This window comes from Marmota marmota, unplaced genomic scaffold, assembly GCF_001458135.2.
Source record: "Marmota marmota marmota unplaced genomic scaffold, marMar, whole genome shotgun sequence".
Lineage (NCBI taxonomy): Eukaryota > Metazoa > Chordata > Mammalia > Rodentia > Sciuridae > Marmota > Marmota marmota.
This window is the reverse complement of record NW_026000108.1, coordinates 29006596-29023153: the sequence shown is the minus strand read 5'-3', so window position 1 is coordinate 29023153 and position 16558 is coordinate 29006596. Positions and strand designations below refer to the sequence as shown.

The 16558-nt window shown below is 43.7% G+C and overlaps 2 protein-coding genes across 3 annotated transcripts in view; both read right to left on the bottom strand.

Moving 5' to 3' along the window:
* Positions 1 to 16558, bottom strand: part of CUNH4orf19 (chromosome unknown C4orf19 homolog) — a 174353-nt gene that overhangs the window by 126335 nt on the left and 31460 nt on the right. The gene's annotated exons all lie outside the window — the stretch shown is intronic.
* Positions 12456 to 14021, bottom strand: LOC125610901 (sperm motility kinase 2B-like). The gene has a single exon (XM_048784053.1). It carries the CDS (start codon positions 14019 to 14021, stop codon positions 12456 to 12458), a length of 1566 nt encoding a protein of 521 aa, XP_048640010.1.

Below are 16558 nucleotides of genomic sequence, written 5' to 3'. Positions count from 1 at the left end.
GGGGGTCTGGCAGAAGGCACCTCTAAGCAGCAAGGCATTCTGGGTACCATGGGGCTTCTTTCAACTGCAGGTAGTAAAACTTGAGAAAAATGAAATGACTTCAAGATAGAATTTATAATGAAAAGGGAAACAGTATTCTGAGATTTGAAGGTTTATCATGCTGGCCCTGTGGGAGAAAAATGAAAGCATTTTCAGAAGAGGAAACCAAGGGGGTGGTCAAATGACCCTTCAGAATGACCCTGAAGGCACTTCAAGAGATTACTGATGCCACCCTTCCCTACACAGGCCCAGAGGATAAGGTAGGGGGAAGCAAACGTGTGGAGAGAGAGAGGCCTCTGGCACCCACAGCAGGGGCCTCAAGTCTGTACTCTGCATCCTGGTGTAGTGCTCCTCAGCGGCCCCAGCAGGGGCCCACTGGGGCCCCATTGTGGCTGGTGGCTCCACTGTTCAGTGTAAGCAGTAAATCCTGGTGGTCCAGCTGTGGTGCTAATTCTGCAGGTGCAAGAATGCAATAGCTGCGGGGGTATCCTCCTCCACCTACAGCTCAAGAATGTACTGGACAGCTTTGGGGCCCAGGCAGAGACTGGGGGCCCACTGCAGACAGTCCCCAGTAGGTGAGTGCCCAGTGGAGCTGTGGGGTGGGGCTGCCCCTAAGGCACGGCTGTAGAGCTACCAGCCAACAGCTGCAGGCGGAGGCTCCAACCCATGAGAGCTGCCATGGTGGTTGAACCCACCAAAGCCATAAGGTGGGGCTACATGAGGGCTCGGAGTCAACCATGCCCTGGAGTGCCTGGAAGACAGAACGAGAAGTCGAAGATTATTCTCAAGCCTTAAGATTTAGCATTGTTGGGCTGGGGATGTAGCTCTATGGTGGAGTGCTTGCCAGACATGAACAAGGACCTGAGTTCAATCCCCAGCACTAAAAAAAAAAAACAAAACAAACAAAAAGCCCCAAGCAAACAAACCAACCAAAAAAACCTTACGGTATTTTTCAGAAGACTATAGTTCAAATGTAGGTCTCTTCTATTTTATACTGAAATTTAATTGTCATGGTACCAGTATTAAGACATGGGAAATATATGATGTGATTAGGCCATGAAGGATCTATCATCATGAATGGGATTACAGCTGTTAAAAATAGCAAGTTTGGCCCCCTCTTGCCCTTCTGCCTTCTGGCATGGGATGCTGCAGGAAGGAGGTCCTCCACAGATACTGGTCTCTTTGTCTTGGACTTCCTGGCCTTCAGAACTGTGGATGAAAAAAAAATTTTGATACCAGGGATTGAACCCAGGACTGATAAACTACTGAACCATGTCTCATACCTTTTTATTTTTTAATTTTTGAGACAATGTCTTGCTAAGTTGTCAAGGCTGGCTTTGAACTTGTGATCCTCTTGCCTCAGCCTCCCGAACCACTAGGATTACAGGTATGTGCTTCTGCAGCCTGCAAACTTTTGTTAATTATAAATTACCCACAAAAGAGACTAAGATAAAAACATTCCTGTTACTAGGACTATTAGCTGCTCTGATACCACTTTTTGATCACCAGGTTCTCATCTGTGAATGGCTATTCAATGGCTTCTCCCTTTTCTTTCCATCCTTCCTGCCTATAGATATGGATCATCACCATTTTTTCCTTGAGCATCTACTGCTTAATCAGTCTTCATGTTTTCTGTGCCAAATTGTTTGCACAATGTTACTTTGTAATCTCAGTCACCAAATCCAATGAGTATTTGAAGATGGAGTTTTCATGGAGGTAATTAAGGTCAAATGAGGTCATTAGGGTGGGGCCCTGATCTGCTAGGATTGGTGTCCTCCTAAGAAAATGCAGAGAGCTTCCTTCCTCTCTTTGTATATGCAAGGCCACACCAAGGAAAGGCCATGTGAAGGGATAGTAAGGAGTAGGAAGAGAGCCCTCACAACAATCAACCCCCCTTGGAACCCTGGTGTTGGACTTCCAGGCCTCCACAAATGTAAGAAAATAAATGTCTATAGTTTAAATCACACAGAGTGTGGTGTTCTGTTAAGACTGCCTAAACAAATGAATACAACCTCTCTAAATTCTTTCAGCTATAGGGAACAGCTAAATAGAGAAGGCTTTGGAATTATATTTAATTATACTTGCCAGGTAATAGAAGAATAAGAAGTTTAATCTCTCAGAGTCTCTCTGTGCTTTGTTGTAAAATGGAAATGAGCTCTGTTTCAAAGTGTTTTATTAGAAATCACTGGTGTTGGCATCAAGTACTCATAAGGGACTCTTAGAAATGTGGGAATGGACTTGATTTTTAGTGTCTCAATGACAGAGGACATTATATATAAGCATTAAAACGGCATTTAATGCTTATATATAATCAAACTGTAATGCTTGGGATTGTCTAGCACAACAAAAGAACTCCCTCACTCAAAATGTCAGTAGTACCCTTTTGAGGAAATAGTAGCAAAAAATTATCTGTCTGGTAGATAGTAGATGATAGTATTTACTTTACCTATAGTTTAAGAAAACCTTTTTTTACCTATTCCTAAGATAATTTATAAATGACATATATATATATAAATATCATGGATGCCATGATATCTCCCATTCAGTAGATCTTACCTCTGGTAAAAGACAGAAGGTCATAAGCACTATAGCACCTGCTACAGTGCTATGGACAAAACAGATACTGACGAATATTGGTGGAGTCCTAGGATTTGAGTGTTCTCTCCAAAACTCATATTGAAGTTTAATTGCCACTGTAAGATTATTAAGAGGTGGGACCTTTGAGCAATGCTTAGGTTGTGGGGGCAGAACCCTCATGGCAGATGAAGGTCATTGGCATGATGGTGGGTTGTTATAAAAGCAAGTTCGGCTTCTAGCTTTCTCTTGCTCCTGCCCTCTCATTTATGATCTCATTTGTGTCCTCTAACATGCTATGATACAGCGTGAAGGCCCTTGCTAGATGCCAGTAGTTTCCCATCCTCTATAATCATAAAAATGATTTTTTCCCCTAATAGATTACCCATTCTGTAGCATTCTGTTACAGCAGCAGAGAATGGACGAAGACTATGGAACATACCTGGTTGTTAAAATAATAATAGGTCTTAAGAAAACTTTAAAGTCACATGTAAATTATTTTTTTTCTACCAGATTTTTAAAATGTTATATTGGAATCTTGTAATCCACCACTAATTAAATAATTATTAGGTATTCTTGGACCCCTGCATGGATATATGTCGGTACATATCAACCTTATTAAAACGCGTATTGGTAGAACATCAGGTAAAGACAGTGGATTGAACACACCATCAGTTTTGGCCTTCTCCTGAAACTTATTAAAATTATAATATATATATATATATATATAGTGTGTGTGTGTGTGTGTGTACACAGCTATTCTTAATAGTAGAACTGAAGGAGCGACAACAGCATTTTGGAAGACAGAAAGCAGGCGGATGATTGACCACTCATTTTCTCAGTGGACCTGAGAAAGCGAAACCAGAGCTAGTGGGCACCAATTTACAGAGAGTGGAGGGTCCTCCAAAGGCTCTGGGATTGGCAGCATCAGGTCACTCTGGTAGAGGAAGAGGCTGAGGCCAAAATGGGAAGGATTGAGATGTATTTAAGAAGCTGACACTTGTGCTCCCCTTACTGGGAGCATCTGGGTGACTCCACCTCCTCTCCTCCGGCAGAAGTCCAGACACTTAATCTTGTGATGAGGGTCAGGCCAGAAGCCCTCTGACTTGGGGAAACAGCAGGCAACACTGAAGGTGGGATACTAGATGAAACAGGAGCATAAAGTAAACATGCACCCAGTACACAGAGATTCCTTTCATCTGCTTCCCAGCTGCATCCCTCAAATGCTGGCTACCAGGTCATCGTTGATGAGCATTTTTGAAGACACATCCCCCCAATCAGATTCCAGGCTCATTGTTCATAAGTCGTCCTGAGCTTCAGTTTGTAGTCCTACTCTTACATCTGAGCAGAACACCGTGACTACCATGAAGCCAATGAAAACAGAAACAATTTGGAGGAACCAGGGACTATGGAGAAAAAAGACACTTTCAAAAATGGTTAGGAAAAAAAGAAACTTTCAGAAATGGTTATTTAGAGATAAAATGAATATATACCTCATGTCTGTATTTGCATCATGAATCTAACAAATAGGGAATTGAGAGAACAAGGAAGACAGATGGCAGGAGACAAACAGCAGAAATAAGACCTTCATTGGAGAAATGTACATTAAAATTGAAGACATTAGAGTGAAAAGGCAAAGAAATGGATGAGGAAAGATAAGAAAAGCAGATAAATATATTAGGAATTCCAGGAGATCTAGAAAGTGAAAACAACAACAACAACAACAAAAAACTCTCAGAAGAAAACATCACCAAAATAATTCCAGAAAATACCCCTAATCTGGAGTAGATTTTCTTGGTGTAGAAGGAGATGCTGACAGCCCCACACAGGGAATAGAAGCCAACTCATACCAAGGTGTGTCACTGTGAAGTCTCCCCACTCTGAGGTAAGGAATATTTAACTAACACCCAGAGAAGAAAATCAAACTATGCACAAAGGACTGGGAACTGGAATGGTGTTATGCATCTCAATGGCCACAATGAACCAGGAGATGAAGGAGCAGTGTCTTCAGGACTCTGAAGGGAGAAAAAAAAATCAAAAATCAAAACCAAAACAAAGAAACAAAGAAGGGAAAAAGGTTCTGTGTGAAAATGATTTCCAACACAGAACCCTAGAGGCAATCACTCTATCAATCAAGTGGGAAGGTAGAACCCAGGTACTTTGAGACAGCTGGTCTTAAATATTTAATATTTACACACATATACTTTTTCTTAGGAAGCTATTAGAGGACATGGTTAATAAAAAAAATAAGAAAAAAGGAAAATATGCTGTTATGGTTTGAAGCTCCTCTCTAACTCATGTTGTAATTTAATAGCTGTCGTAAAGGTATTCAGAGGTGGGACCATTAAGACGTGAGTGGGTCATGAGGGCACATCCCTCATGAATGGATCAGTGTCCTTACTGAGGGAGTGGATTAGTTAGCCCAAGGATGGATCTGCTATCAGAGTTCACCTGGTTCTCTGTCTTCTCACGCTTGCCAAACCTTTTACCATGTTATGATGCAGCAAGGAGGCATCTCCAGATGGGGGCGCTATGCTGCTGAACTCCCAGCCTCTGGAACCCTGAGCTGAATACATTTCTCCTGTTTATAAAATACCCATTCTGTGGTATATCAATTGCTCAACAGAAAATGGACTAAGATATGTGAGGCCCAGAAATGGGGCTCTAACACAGGATGAAGTGAAGGATGATGGGAGAAGGAGCAGGTACGGAAGACAACCAGTTCAGACCTGCAGGCAGAGTTCTCCAGAAGAGACCTCATAACTTGCCATCGATAGGACTGATGCAATACTTGATAGAAAATTGAAAGAATTACTGAATATCTTGAGGGACTATTTAGACAACTGGGAAACATTTCAGTATTGAATGAAAGGTAAGTACATTTATTAAAAACAAGTACAAACTGGCATGGTGGCACATGCCCGTAGCCACAGCTTCTTGGAGGTAGAGGCAGGAGGACCACTTGACACAAGTGGAGACCAGACAGGGCAACCTAGTGAGACCTGGCTCCCAAACAAAGCAAACATAGGCAAGAAAAACAGGCAGAGCAAAAAGAAAATGATTAACTTTGTGGATGTTAAATTTGTATTAGAAAGATACCCACAAGCATGGGCACACTTATACACACACATACTCATACACACACACACACAAGCTTTAGGATGTGCCCCATTTCTGAATATCATCTACAGTCACAAAAACGCAAATAGTGTAAATTGAATATTTCCATCACAATTGAGATGGAACTGTATCAGGTGGAGGGCTGAGTCCTTATCCTACACAGGGGAAAGTCAGTGTACAATGTACAACTCCCCACCTCCAAAACAAAACAAAACAGAAGGTGAGAAAACAAAGTCATACTTAGTCTTTGGGAAAGAGAGTGGGCAGCAGGTGACCTGGGCATCTGTCTTTTTCTTAAGAAACCTTGTAAAATTTGCAGACTTTAAAAACTATACTCCAGTATGTGGAATATGTATAGTCTAGTATATACCAGCATATTCTAGTATATATTCTAGCATATAACTGGTGAAAAACTTTTTAAATGATTAAAAGTGTAAGGTATAAATTGATTTAAAAATAAAGGCTTTATCAAAATAAAATCTATGTGACTTTGGCACATAATTTTGGGGGTGCTTGCCTTCCTCTTTTATAAATGGAGAGACTTGGAGTAGATGACTTCTAGTGACCCTTGACCTCACATTTACGTTTCTTGTATCCCTTCGTACATGTGCCTGTACTTTTGAACATGAACACACAGAAATCTGGTAGTTCAGAGAATGCTCTAATTCTTTCATGGTTAAAATTTCTACATATTAAGGACACGATCCAGTGCTATAGAATGGAGGAGAATAAGGCAGCATGGCTGTCCAACGATTTGCCCAGAGACACCTGAGGCTGCTTTTCTGTCCTGTGTCCACGTGGAAGAGACCAAAGTTCCCTGCTGTTTTAGACTCTGGCCTGTGACATAAGGTGCTGACCTAAAGTTAATATTTATCCATCTTGGTGAGCTAAGCTCTGCTTGAGATATTGGTTAGGGGACACAGGAAAAATATACTACAAATGCTGCTGGCATTTTGCAGTAAAATCATTGTTAATCTTGGTAGCATGAGCCAAGTCACTCATAGTATAGGACTCCAGGACATGCCAAGGAAGAAAACATGGAGTCCTTAATAATACAGGACTGCCGTGGGTGGGGTGAGGCAGGAGCTCTGAATTAGAGAAATATGAAGATTGCCCAGTTCAAACCTTACTTCCTACCTTGATGACTTTGAGTAGGTCATTTATTCTCTCTCTGCCTTGGTTCCTCATACAGAACCTGAGGACAATAATACCTATTCCATATGGTTATGAGAATTACATGTTAATACTCTCAGAACAGTGCAAATGGAGCTTTGAGCTCGATAAATTGCTGAGGCTGGCCTTGAACTTGTGATCCTCCTGCTTCAGCTTCCTGACTCACTGGGATTACAGGCGTGTGCCACTACAACTGGTTTGTTGAGAGAAGGATTGGATAGACCTTCTCTAAACAGATGCAAAGAACTTAATTTGATTCACTGGGCCTGTAGGTTGATTCATGACACTTTGTTTCTAGCTCTTTTTTTTTTTCTTTTTATGTTATGTAATTTGGTGTTAAGAATGAGAAGACATCAAAGAGGAGAACATTTCCCATGACACATTCAGTCCAGTCAATCTCAAAGGGTCAAAGAACATATTGTACTTTGACTATGGTAATCCCATTAGATAAAATCTCAGGTTACATTCACTTGTACTTAAAATTTGGATCCGACACGAAAGCTCTCCCTTTCGTGCCAGATTTGTTTGGCAACCCAGATGGTCTGGAAGACTGGGCTAGTGCCAAGTCAAGGAGCCCAATGGTTGGTTCAGGGACATGCTTTCCTTCCTTTTTGTTATCCCAGGTCCTCAGCAATATCTGGCCCATAGAGAAGGTGATCAATACATGTTTGTTGAATTAAAAATGGAAAAATACATTGATGTGTCACACAAATTATGTCACCCATAATTCTGTCATCCAAAAATGTACCCTAATTTTTTCATTCATTTCTCTACTTAACATAAGTAGTTACATTATTATGTTAAGTGTTACTGTATCATATGTGTAACTTAAATTTGAAAAAATTAACAGAGACTATAATCCTAGAAATGTGGTACTTTAAAATGGTGAGCAATTTTTAATTGAAAACTTCCAAAAAGCTGGGACAAGCACCCAAACATGACAATGATACAAAACAAACATGTCCCCCCCTGCACTCCAACCCCAAATGAGATCATAGTATATATATAAGAATTTAGTGAAAGGAAAATATGAATTTTTTTTTTGTAGTGCTAGGAATCAAACCTGGGGCCTCATGCATTCTAAGCAAGTGCTCTGCACTGAGGTACATTCCCCAGCCCCCAAATATTTTCTAATATATGGCTCTTATTTTATTGGGGTGAGAACAGTTCCATGACATCCACCCTCTTAACACATTTTATGTGTACAACATAGTATCGTTAACTACATGCGCGGACTGTACAGGAGAGTTCTAGAACTTACTAATCTTCATAACCAAAACTTTGTAACTGTTGAACAGCAACTCCCACCACCTCCCTTTCCAGTCCCACCATTTTTTCTACATCTATGAGTTTGAATATTTTAAATATCCCATGTAAGTGGGACCATGTGATATTTGTTCTGTATCTGGCTTATTTCACTCAGTATAATGTCTTCCAGGTTAATCCATGTCACAAATAACACAATTTCCTTCTTCTTCTTCTTTTTTTTTTTTTTTTGGCCATTATACACACACACCACATTCTCTTTGTCTCCCATTGATTAACATCTAGTTGTTTCCGTATCTTGGCTATTGTGGATAATGCTACAGTGAACATAGGAGTGTAGATATCTTTTCCAGATTCTAATTTCAATTCTTTTGGATATATGCCTCAAAGTGGGATTGGTGGATAATATGATGATTCTACTTATAATTTTTAAAGAAACTTCTATGGTGACTACATGAGAGGTCCAGTTTCTCCATATCTTCACCAACATTATTACATCTGTTTTTTTTTTTCTGATAATTGTCATCTTAACAGGTGTGAGGTGTTATCTTGTGGTTTTGATTTGCATTTAGTTGGTAATTACTGATGTTGAGCACCTGTTGGTATAACTGTTGTCCATTTGTAGGTCTTCTTTGGAGAAATGTCTATCAGGTCCTTTCCCAATTTTCAAAATTGGATTTCTTTTTGTTTTTGCTATTGAATTGTAGGTCTTTCTTATATAATTCAAATATTTACCACTACTCAGATATAAGGCTTGCAAATATTTTCCCCCACTCTACGGGTTGCCTGGTCATTTTGCTGTTTCAGTCTGACCTTGTCCCACTTGTCTGCCTTTGCTTTCGTGGCTTGTCTTCAGGGTCTGCAAGTTGTTTAGAGACAGGTGGAAGAAAGGGGGATGTTGAAGACAGAAGACAGGACAAGATAACCACTTGAGCAATGTCCACTAGCAGACAGGATAGGGAATGGCACAAGATTAAGAACCTTAGACAGGAGGTGGGGGAGGAATAATGTGGGCTGTGGCTCTCTTCATCCACATTTCCCAGAATCACCTGGTAAGTAGGGCTCCATACTAAGGTCCAGACCATCACATGTATTGTGAGAAAGGTGAAAGGGAGTGAAGCAGAAAATAGGAATTCCTTTAGCTATTTCAAGCAAAATGAAACTTCATTAATTGATTGATTCATGATACCTGTAGCACCTGGCTACATCTGCTGTTTCTGCTGGCAAGCCCTATGTGGACCCACTGGATTTTTCTTTAGCAGTGTTCCAATGACCAGATGTCAAGAAGCAGAATGCAGATCCCATTCAGCACGGTGGGAGTCTGGGGCTGCTGTTTTCACAGCTCACCTACTAATCTCAGCTATAGAAGGGGTCCTGGAACCTAGGGCTCCAATGCTCACTTCCAGTCCTCCTTTCTGATTGCACAAGAGGAGGCAGCTTATCTGAGGGCTAGTTCCCTGGCGGTGTTCTTGATATTACCAAGCTTGCTACTTCAGCCCTTCTAAGGAGATTGTAAGACTTTAGTTCCCCACTTTAAATATCATGAATTAATCAATTAATAAAGTTTCATTTTGCTTGACATAGCTGAAGGAATTCCTATTTTCTGTAAGTAGACCCAGACAATGAGAGAGATTTATTCTCCCCCTCCAACCTTTAGAACATCGATTTTATTATACAATTGGGTAAAACCCAGAAATTTATTAAGCATCCATGTTATCCCAGAAGCCCAGGAAGAAAGCCAGGAAAGAGAAGGGTAGAGGGAAATGTCCCAGGAGAGAACCTTTCCTCCTTTGGGTCTTTCTCCCTTGATGAGCTTCCTCACCTTGGGCCCAGAGCAATGGAATCAGCAATGTACACATGGAGACCACTGAAACCCTGACCTGTGTGCCAACATAATCTCCTCTAACTATTTCTTGTTGGGTGTCTGGGCCAAAGACATGAGGAAGTTAATTAAAACACAGCCACAGGCCATTGTTCCATGCTAGATAAATATTCTTACGTGTGTCTCTGTGTATGTGTGGGCACGTGTGCACTGCTAGGAAGTGAACCATGTCTTAGAGCATGCTGGAGAAGCATTCTTTTTTAAAATTTTTTTTTAATTGAATGGACTTTTATTCATTTTTATGTGGTGCTTAGAATCAAACGCACTGCCTCACACATGCTATGCAGGAGCTCTACCACTGAGCTCCAACACCAGCCCCTGGAGAAGCACTCTTAAACTGCACCTCCCATCCCTGCAGGTGGAGCCTCATGGCCTGACTGCACTCTAGTGGAGCTGGTCCCCACTAGACGTGCCTGTAGGAGGGGGGTTCTTGGGGCTGACCTGAAGCACATTAGATTGGGTAGTCAGATCTCCATGAAGACAGAAAGATCTCTGGTAAAGCAAATCCAGGACAATTATAAAAGCTAGTGCCACCTTTGTTCCACAAGATGTAAGAGAATAAATTGGAGAAAAACCCCAAGATTATTCTATGGAATCAAACACAGTGTGCACGTGTAACATTGTGACATCACTGGCTGCGCAGGTGGGGATGGAGAGGCACAGCAGCGGCGTTCTCTACGCCAGTGAAGTTACCCTGCCACAGACTCCCATCTGGCTGCTGTTCCTATCTCGTGGGAAATGAAACCCCCACAGGAACCGCCAAGAAATACCTCTAGGACATACCCAAAGTGAGAAGTAAGAAAACTCAAATGTTTCACTACAGACATCCCCTGAACAGAAGACAGTCCCCTAACAACCTAAGTCACACTGAATCAAACTTGCCCTGGCCTCCCTATGAGGACACAAGCCACGCTGAACCGTGAGCTCACCCCATCCCTTAGGCCCCATCTTCGGTAATTACGTGCTAACAATGCCATTTCTGACAAGAGAGACCTTATTCTTAGGTGTGGAGGTCTGGGGGACAAGATGGATCCCTGACACTCCCTGGTCCTACCCATCTGGGAGTCCTTTTCAATAGGTGCCGAGTTCTGTCATGTCATTATTCTACATGAATCCATACCCTCCTGTGCCATTCTTGGCTTTTCAGTAAAGTGCATTGTATGGGGATATTGGTGTCTATACTCTTGATGGACTTTGGTCTGTGGATTTGGGGTTTCTCTGATGGTTCTACTCTGGCAGCGGCTTTTCTGGTTTGATGGTCGGGCAATACCAGCTTCATAAAATACATGGCGAGTTGTTCCCTGTGCTTCCACTTCCTGGAAACGTTTGTATACAGTTGGTCTTCTTCACTGTGTGGCGGAATTCTCCAGGGCCATCATCTATAGCTGAAGATCTTTTGGGAGCTTTTTATATTAGGAACTTTATTTCCTTGATGGTCACTTGGCTTTTATGTAAGTAGCCACTGTGGGACAGTTTAAGATGGCCAGTCCCCAGAGCCCATGTGCTCATTCTCCATGACCTTTAGCAGCAGTCAGGAGGAGATGTTGGGTTCAGAGGCGGCAAGGCGTGCTGGTGCCGCAAGCAGCCACTGCTGCAGGCCAGCCCACCCCCGCCCACTGGCCCGTCTCTGGCTTCCTTGCCGGTGGGATTATGGAAGTGGTGCCACAGACACTCTGGAGTCCAGTGGCTTTCCAGAGGAGTCTTCTCTAACACCTGCCACCCACCCTCTCCACACATCTAAGGGAGGGGCCTGAAGAGCAGGAAAGATCCTTGGTGGCCAAAGCAATCGGCTAAAACAGAATCGAGTCTCCAGTGGCTCAAGGAGAGAATCTCCATCTACACGAGGTCAAGGCACTTGAGTCCCCACCTACACTGGCTGAAGGTGCGGGAGTCTCTACACAGAACAGCAGAGGGAGGCCCAGTGGTCCAGGCGTGGTCAGGACATCTGCTGGGCTTCTGCTTTTGCCCTGAGGCCTCTCTTTGGTTTGGGTTTTTCTTTTTTAAGTTTTATCTCTTCTATTTTTCAAGCCTTCCCTCTTAAAACAAAGCAAAACAAAATAGTCTTTGAAAAATCAATTTTATTATTCAATGGGTGAGAAAGAGAAATTGATGAGGAACCATCGCTGGTTTCCCAGAAGCCCGGGAGGAAGGCCAGGGCAGAGCAGGGCAGGGGGAAGTGTCCCAGGGAAGAGAATCTCTGATGTCTGTGGCAGGGGGGGACAGAGAGAGTGGTGGTGGAGGCCCACCGGCTCTTGGCTGGAGTGCGCGTGGGGAAGCCCAGGCCAGTGGGCGTCCCTCAGTGCTGCAGCTGTTTCGGTGCCCTTCCTGACGGGTGCCGACTCTGAGGTCAGGCTGCTCCGAGATCGGGGTCTTCTGGCTGTCCCTTGGTCTGTGTGCCTCCTCAGGGCGCGTCCACTGGGGCCACTCTGTTTTGGAACCTAGGGCGCCTGTGGCCTCCCTGCACCGGTGCCGCTCTTCTTCGGGAGCAGGGTCCGCGGAAGCAGGGCAAGCAGCAGCACAGTTGCTGGAGGCAGGTGGCGATCCTCCTGGTGACCCCCCTCCAACCCCTGCCACTGTTAGTGGATTGGCCTGAGGAGGACTCCTGGGAGGAGGAGCTGGGGCCTTCTGCCACACACCCGCAGAGGACCCTCCATAGGCTGGGCCTGGGGTCCCGGGACCTGCGGGGCACAAGGTCACCTCGGGAGGCTGAGCTGGGAGGGGCTGTGCCCACATGGAAGCAGCGCAGAGGATTGTCAGGCACACTGGCACTGACAGCGTCGCTGTTCTCTGCCTGCTTGGCCTCTTCTGGGGGCTGGTGCTCCCAGGGCACTGGATGGGCAGGCTCGCTGGTGCACCACCTGCTGGGGCGCAGGCCGAGGGCATCCGCGGGGCCTGGGCGAGGCCTCACCACCCTTCTGTGCACAGGCCTCGCCTGGAGCGCCCACCCCGCCGCGGCCTGGGTTCTCTGGTGCTGGAGGATAAGGTAGGTGGCCATGGCCTCGTCGTATTTCCGCTGGTCCAAGGACACCCAGGTGTAGTAGGGGTTGTAACCCATGTCGAACATGATGGTCATGATGGCGGGGTCTGGGTGTCTGGGGTGTGGGTCTCTGCGAGGACTGGGCGAGGGTTCCCTGCCCTGGCTCAGCCACAGGTGCCCCATTACCTGCTCCAGGGTGGGCCTCTGCCTGGGGTCTAGCCTCAACATCTGCCCGATGAGGCTGCAGGCGTCCTGGGAAAGGTACCTGGGAAGGTAGTATCTGGCCTGCATGAGGACGTCCTGCAGGCGGTTGGCGACTCTGGCCTTAAATGGGCATCTCCCTGTGAGCATGAGAAACAGGGTAACCCCCAGGCTCCAGACGTCCACAGGGGGACCCTCGTATTCTTGGTGCCGTATGATTTCAGGGGCACGGTATGGGACAGTGCCCCAGAAGCCGTTGAGCTTCTGCCCAGGCGTGAAGGTGGCGCCAAGGCCGAAGTCGATGAGCTTGACGCTGCTGGCCCTGATGTCCACCACCACGTTGTCGGGCTTCAGGTCCAGGTGCACTATGCCCCTGTCGTGGCAGTGGCGCACGGCGCGCACGATCTGCCTGAACACCGGGCGGGCTTGGTCCTCCTGCAGGCCACCGACCTCAGGGATGTAGTGCCATAGGTCTCCCCCATCTGCGTGCTCCATGACCATGTAGACGGTGCTCGGGCTCTCCATGAACTGGAAGAGCTGGAGAACGTTGCGGTGATCCAGGGCCATCAACCTCTCCGGTTCGGAGAGGACGGGCACGTTCCCCTGTGCCTTGGACACCACTTTCACTGCCACCTCTGCCCCTGTGAGGAGATGGCGGGCCAGTAACACATGGCTGAAGCCCCCCTCCCCAAGCTCCCTCACCACCTGGTAATGGTCGGTGAGGGTCGAATCGTAGCAGGAGCTGGGCTCCTGTGACCCTACACTATTCTCTCTACTCTGACTCTGCATTCTAAAGCCAGAACACCAACTAAGGATCCAACTAAGGACGCTCACTCAAAATAAATAAAATAAATAAATAAATAAATAAAATAAAAATAAATAAAAATAAAATAAAATAAATAAAAAATAAAATAATATAAAATAAAAATAAATAAAAATAAAAAAAATAAAATAACAAATCCAAACAAAAGAACAAAACCAACAACCAAAAGACAGAAGACAAAACAAACAAACAAAAGCCCAAATCAAAAAAACAACAGCAAACACCGAAACCACCAGCCACCAAACCACTAACAACCAACCACCAACCACTAACTATCTGGGAGTCCGACAGGTCACCACCAAGAGCTTCCTGTACTTATGGACGAAAAACCCAGCTGCAGGCCCCCTCTTATATGGCTGGTGTTTGAGAGCGCATCACAGTGGCTCCTTGTGAGGTCAGAGTAACCGATGGTTACCAGTGGTCATCTCATTCTGGGGCCTCCGGAACCTTTTCAACTTTCATAATAAGAAAGGAGCCTGGAATTTTTTTGTATTGAATTTTTTTTTTTTTTTTTTGTAATTAGGTATCCATGACCCATGAATTCATTTTGACAGATTTTACACAAATGGAGCCCGACTTCTCATTCTCTGGCTGTACATGGCATAGAGTCACACTGTTAGGGTAATCATTCTTGTATATTGGACAATAACGTCTGTCTCATTTCGCCTTCCTTACCACCTCCACACCCCCTCCTCTACCATCACTCCTCTCTGCCCAATTCAAAGTTTATTCTCTCCCCCCACTATTATGGATCAACATATTTTTATCAGAGAAAACATATGGCCTTTGGGTTTTTGGATTTGGCTTATTTTACTTGTAGCAAGAGGGAAAGAAGAAAGGATGATCATAGATAATGGTCATTCTTTGGTGATAGTAATTATCACAAACATAGGAGTTTTTATGTGGGATTGTATAGAGCTCTGAAGAGGTTCATGGATAGAATTGAGAGTAACTGAAGTAAAATGAGAAAAAGTCATGTCTCCATTTTCAGTGCTTTCTAAAATTTAGCATTTCCTTTCATTCTGAATGTAAGCACTAAACTACAGCATCAAAAAAAGTTTTTGTGACTTAATTCTAGATATTTTTATATCACACTGGAGTTGTTGCAGATCTCAAAAAATTATGTATGTCCACAACTTCAAATTCATGGACATTATTAGATTTACTACTAGATCTTGTTCTTTAGTGCATTTATAAAGAAGAAAGATATACTACTATATCATCACTTAAAAACTGATAACTATTTCCTTTGTAATCCTATGTATTTTACTTTAGGCATTTAAAATTATCCCTCTGATATGGGGATCCATCAACTTCCCTAGATTGGCAGAGTTCCCCCCCCCCCCAAGCCTAAAGCATATTCAGAAGCCCGTTTTAACATCTTCAATTTTTACCATAAAGTAGGGTTTCTAGATTTTGACATTGACATTTAATTGTGGTACACATTTGTCAAAACTCACCAAATGACATAAATTTGGGCGTTTCACTGTATGTAAATTATACCAGAGGAGGAAGGAGAAGAGGGCAGAGAAGAAGGAGAAGGATAAAGAGAAAAGGAACAATGGTAACTGCAAATGAAAACTAAGTTCATAGTTAATGCAATACACATTGACTGTTTAGGGATGAAGTGAACTGATGTCTGCAACATACTCTGAAATTCATTTTCCTTTAAGAAAAAGATGGATCAATGAATAAAAAGGTTGGTTAGATGACTAGATTGAGGACCAATACAACATGGAAAATGTCAACCATAAAGTCTAGGTGGTGGGTGTGGTTTATACTTGGCAACGTTTTTTTTTTTTTTTGTGGCTTTTAATGTTCCTACTGGTAAAAAGGTAAGTGGCTAATCTTTTTGTGCCCTTTTGAAGTATTTTATTAACCTCTGGGCAAAGAAACATCTACCTCAAAACATGCAAAGCATTTCACGTGAGTCTTGCCCTATTTTCATACACAGATCATAAAACAAGTATTATCTCTATTTCAGTAATGACAATCATCAACTTCTGACACTGTGGAGCCCATTTCTGGATCATCTGGGCTGTTCCAGTCACCGGGATTACCTCACACATGTCCTCATGCAGACTGGTAAGAGCTTTTATTGTTGTTTAACAAAAAACCTCTGGTCAACCAGGAACTAGAACAAACAGGAGTCCAGGGGGAAGATAACTTTGTTGACAGCAAATCAGTAGCATGTATCAATCAAATATGTGAAGAAGGTAGGAGGACAGGTGTATGCGCACGCATGCGCATGTGTGTATGTTTTAGGGGTGAGGCACTCAAGCAGAAGAAGGGAAATAACATTTTAGAAAGAGGATACATATAATAATCCACAAAAAAAGGAACAGTAACTTTAATCCAGTTTCACCACAGAGAGAAGCCTGCTTTTTTTCTCCTTTATATGCTCATATATATTGATGCAATATGATACTGTCACCTGGCACAGGGGTGTGACAAAGGCTGCCCGAGTTTGGCACCTCCAGCTCTTTTGTGGCTTTCCTTTCTC

Coding starts and splice junctions, on each gene's coding strand:
- LOC125610901 (XM_048784053.1), bottom strand. CDS start 14,021: ATGCAGAGTCAGAGTAGAGAGAATAGTGTAGGGTCACAGGAGCCCAGC.